Below are 5,352 nucleotides of genomic sequence, written 5' to 3' on the forward strand. Positions count from 1 at the left end.
AACAGTGTGTGGACAAACAGATGACATCATAGAAAGAATAGACATTCTTCACAGCAGAAATTTTGGCATTCGCAGGAAACGCACAGGTGTAATGATGATTCTAAGAATGATGAGTTTCCACTGAGGTGAGATTGCAGCATATCCTGTTTGAAATAATCAGCCTATCCGCAGTGACATCACAATCCCATTGCTGATGGATATAACGGGGGTGAGATACTGATTTGTTGGAGGAAATGCCACATCCCTCTTGATGCATAATGTGACTGCTTTTTTTATTTACCGGGCAAACTACAATCAAAAGCAGCCAAGTAGAATGACTGAAATAACATTAGCAAGAACATGAACATGTTTATCACTCGTTTCTATTGTGCAAATGAAAAAGGACACACTGTTCTCCTGTTCTGCTGACACCAGACCTGAATATGTCCATCTTGTTACATGCCATTTTTGCTCTCTCATGTAATTTTGCCAACTTCTGTTAGCATCAGAGTGCTTTCTTCATTTCCAAATGAATCAGATTCAAAGACCTAGAGACAGTTTCTTATAAAACAAAAGGTGTCACTAATAATTCTAATAACTGTTCCAGTATAGCAATTAATGCAATGCAGCAATTTCCCTTTATGTTATTACTTACATACCCATTACGTTATCTGGTGTGAAACAGACCCAACTCCTCTCTAGTATCTCTCCACATTTCCACCACAAACCACTCAGTGGTTTCCAAACTGGTCAGAGGCTACAGCTGATCTATAGAAGGTGAACTCAATTGCAAGGAAGCAGTGTGAATTTTACTGCAAACATTTGTGCAGAGAATGCGTGTACAATGTATAGCATGTCTTCAGGGTGTGTTTGTTAGACTTGTGACATTCATCCCTCGTTATCTAAACAGGATAAGTGGTAGAGGAGTAATGTCACTACTCCTTCTACTAATAGCAGTGGTAGCAGCAACACTGTTGGTCTAACCTGCAATATCACACATCTCAGCATCGGTTGCGTTTTTCAGAGCCTCCTCCAGCTCCGGCTCCAGCAACACCTGCTCATGCTTGGGGATCTCGGGTGCTTTCTTAGGCACAAAGGCCTTTCCTGCAGATAGACAGACAAGATGGATTAAGAGCGGTGGTAAAAAGTAACTAAGCACATTTACTGAAGTACTGTACTTAGGTACAGTTTTGAGAATCTGTACTTAACTTGACTATTTTCATTTTGTGCTACATAAAACTTCAACTTCACTACGTTTTAGAAAGCAATTAATGTATTATTTGGCTCCAATATATTTATTTTATAACTTTAGTTACTTTTCAAAACCAGCTTAATTAAAACTGTTAACAGTATGATCGTAATATTTTATTAATCTTCAGTGGAAAATTCACTTCCTACCCAGCAGTAATTCACATTATAATAATATAAGCTAGTTAAAAATAAGCCCGCCCCTGACCACCTGCAACATTAAATGTGGTGTACACAATAATGCATCAGTAATTGTAATAAGAAATACATTAATGTTAAATGTTTCATTCTGCATAATGAGTACTTTTACTTTTAGTACTTTAAGTATGTTTTGATGCTAATGCTTTTGTACTTTTACTTAAGTGATATTTTCAGTGCAGGGCTTTTAATTGTAACAAGGGACTTTTTAAGGAAAAACAGGAGGGCAGTCGGAAATGAGAAGGCAGATAAAAAGAAGGCAAACAAGTGAATGTACAGTCAGAGTCTAAGAGGAAGGAAGATGTACAGTGCCTTGCAAAAGTATTCGGCCCCCTTGAACTTTGCGACCTTTTGCCACATTTCAGGCTTCAAACATAAAGATATAAAGTTGTAATTTTTTGTGAAGAATCAACAACAAGTGGGACACAATCATGAAGTGGAACGAAATTTATTGGATATTTCAAACGTTTTTAACAAATAAACCACTGAAAAATTGGGCGTGCAAAATTATTCAGCCCCTTTACTTTCAGTGCAGCAAACTCTCTCCAGAAGTTCAGTGAGGATCTCTGAATGATCCAATGTTGACCTAAATGACTAATGATGATAAATAGAATCCACCTGTGTGTAATCAAGTCTCCGAATAAATGCACCTGCACTGTGATAGTCTCAGAGGTCCGTTTAAAGCGCAGAGAGCATCATGAAGAACAAGGAACACACCAGGCAGGTCCGAGATACTGTTGTGGAGAAGTTTAACGCCGGATTTGGATACAAAAAGATTTCCCAAGCTAAACATCCCAAGGAGCACTGTGCAAGCAATAATATTGAAATGGAAGGAGTATCAGACCACTGCAAATCCACCAAGACCTGGCCGTCCCTCTAAACTTTCAGCTCATACAAAGAGAAGACTGATCAGAGATGCAGCCAAGAGGCCCATGATCACTCTGGATGAACTGCAGAGATCTACAGCTGAGGTGGGAGACTCTGTCCATAGGACAACAATCAGTCGTATACTGCACAAATCTGGCCTTTATGTTCAGCAGTCTGAAGCTCTCAAGCCTTATATTTGTCTCTGTTTGAGTAAAAACTCTGTTCAGATCATGTTTCCCAAAATACAAGCAAACCAGGGCTTATCGTCACTTCACAGACAGCTCTAATAAACCCAGTGTTTCACTGTGTTCTTTTGTCTTTTTCTTTGCGTCACAATTTCATTTGTGACTCCAAGCAGCTAGTTTTACACACAACATAAATTTGCCCGTTGCATTTCTTTTTCATATTTATTAGATGTGTTGCATGGGAACTACAGTACAAAAGGTCTCAGACAAGTCAGTTCCCAGTGCTATGGTGAAAATGGCCTCAAAACTCAGTGAGCTGTAAAATCCCAACACAGCCTGATCTGCTGTGCAGTGGTGCATCACAGAGTACAGTACTGCACAGCTGTGAGGGAGAAGGAACAGGACATGCACAAACTGGGGGTAAAGAGCTGCTGTACCATTTCAATTTTTATCCAGTGCACCATATGTGGTAATTCTATAATTAAGAAACCTCTGCTGATGCAATGCAAATGCAAACATTGCAATGTCAAAACCTGATGGAAAGGTGTTTCTCCCCAGGGATCATGTGATGGAGATGCAGCAGCAGCAGGAAGGAAACATTTACCTTCAGTCTTACTGTGTGCAATTAAAACATTCAAATTGCTTTTCATCTGTATTTTTTATTTATGAGATAAGCCAGAATGTATTATTTGGTACAATCAGCAGTGGTACAGCTGATGGCAGTGGGACCCATTTTTCACATAACTGTACGCCGAGGTATGAACTTCATAATGTCACCAGGATAATACTGTGGAAAGCACTAAATGTCAAATTAGTGACGTTATAGAAATGTTCCTGAGGCTCCACATTTAGTAGTGTATCTGTTTGAGAACACCCGGAGGTCAGCAACTGAACAATGCCTAATGTTAACCATTCTATCTGGTTTGTGAAGCTTTATACCAAATAAAAACAAAAGGTCAACGTGTGCAGCGTTGTGCTCTCCCACACTGTTGAGAAGACAGTTTGGATTTTTCTGTTTCAGTCCATCTTTGTTATGACCTCCAGTGGATCTCCAGCACCAAGGGTGTCACACCCTTGGCGCTGAGGTCTGAAATTACAAAAGACTTAGTAGAGATCTTGTGTGTTGTTCATACAAATATGCCTTGTCTAGCTGCAAGACTGAATGTAAACTTCAGTATTTGAGGCAGTGTATCTGGCAGAGGTCTTCAGAATGAGCACCAAGCCCCCACCTTTCTTCTCCCCAGTGAAGGGCACCAGGTCTTCCCTGTCCGGGTGCGCCAGAGCCTGCTTCTCCAAGTGCTGCATCAGGGCATCACGATCAAAAGGCCCCGTTGGGCTCTTCTTTGTCTGGTCACGCTGCCGTAAGCCAGCTGGCAGCAAGGCATTCTGGGAGGACAGGAAGTAAATTATTGTTATTGATGTGAGTTTAGTTCTACATGCATGTTACAAAGATTTGATGGTGTGTAAGAGCATTAAAATCTACAGTAAAATGTAATGTCAAGTTCACTGATATTCTACTTTCACTGTGTATTCATTTATACTGTATGTTGACTTATTGTTAAAAGGGAGAAAATCTGAAGTATTGTACTTTAAACTGTGAAAGTTTGGAATGGCAACTCTTGCTTTAACCAGTGGAGAACACTGCCTGATTTCCTATTTCATTTGATTGTTGGCCCTTGTTCTCATGCTGTTCCCTTCTTGTAGTAACAGATTTGATCACTGGTGGGCTCAGTGAAGGGACATGATGGCGTTAAAGTGAAAGCTGAAAGCACCTCCTGCCTTTGCCGTCACATATCCTGCAGGTCTTTGTACCTCTGACAGTTAACAAGCTGCTGTGAGGTACAACCAGAACAAACTGATTGACCACCTGGAGGAACAAAACCCTGCAAGACATATGACCTAACCACAAAGGCCTTGTGGCATTGCACAAAATATTGAGAAGTCAACCGCCTGGCACGTTAAGACAAATCAAGTGCTCCTCAGTACCTCTGGGTCCATCTCCTGCAGCTCATAATCCAGCTGATCCAGTTCCTCCGGGCTGAGGGCCTTGAGGATGGCATCCACATCGATGTCTTTGGGGTCTGACATGGCTCCTGAGGCTGCGACTCACATACACACACACACAAACACACACTCACACACACTGCTACACACCCCTGGGTGAGAGGGCACTGTGAGAGAAGAAGGGGGGGGGATCACAGTGAGAATTTTTGATGTCTTTGGTGTCACGTCACATTATTTCAAACTTGATTGACTTTGTGTTGTGCTGTGTTGCGTTGTATCACATTGTGTTGTTCATATTTATGGGTATTGCATCATGTTTGTTACATATTACAGTATATATATATCTCATCATATCATAACACACATTGTGTTATTACCTATGTAGCTTATGACGTTATCATGCTCATATTGTCATTTGTTGTATTATGTGTAACGTACAGCCAAAAGACGTCTCAGGCCACAGTCTGCACCTTAACCCCTCAGACACCAGGGCACACTCAAGTTTTCAAACTATCTAACAAAACTATAAATTAACCAGCATTTATTTCATCTGTGGCCCCTGACAGGACTTCAAGCATTTTGTAAACCAAATGGTTTCATGATCTTCATTGAGCTTACCGGCTGCCATGTCCAGAGTGTTTCAGTGATGGCATGTTAATAATAGCAAATGCATTTCCATTAATAAAGCTGCAGGAGCCAGGAGGACAGAGGTTGCACACTGCCTGCAGGTCATATACGTACTGTACACTACACTACATAAGCTCCATTTTTCACCTTACATGTGAGATGAACAACCACCCAGTGATGCCTTGCAGTTTGAAAGGCAAAGAGGCCGAGTGAGGCACAGAAGTGAAGGAAGGAAAACAGAGGG

General features: G+C 41.0%; 1 protein-coding gene across 1 annotated transcript in view; it reads right to left on the reverse strand.

Moving 5' to 3' along the window:
- Positions 1-5,352, reverse strand: part of tmod4 (tropomodulin 4 (muscle)) — a 16,902-nt gene that overhangs the window by 4,623 nt on the left and 6,927 nt on the right. Inside the window, exons 3-5 of the mRNA XM_020615504.1 lie at positions 4,464-4,648; positions 3,707-3,863; positions 964-1,083 (exon numbers count right to left, since the gene is read on the reverse strand). Coding sequence (XP_020471160.1) covers positions 964-1,083; positions 3,707-3,863; positions 4,464-4,565 — 379 coding nt within the window. The 5' untranslated portion in view covers positions 4,566-4,648. The remainder of the gene's footprint in view (positions 1-963; positions 1,084-3,706; positions 3,864-4,463; positions 4,649-5,352) is intronic.

This window comes from Monopterus albus, unplaced genomic scaffold (genome assembly GCF_001952655.1).
Source record: "Monopterus albus unplaced genomic scaffold, M_albus_1.0 scaffold166.1, whole genome shotgun sequence".
Classification (NCBI taxonomy): Eukaryota; Metazoa; Chordata; class Actinopteri; order Synbranchiformes; family Synbranchidae; genus Monopterus; species Monopterus albus.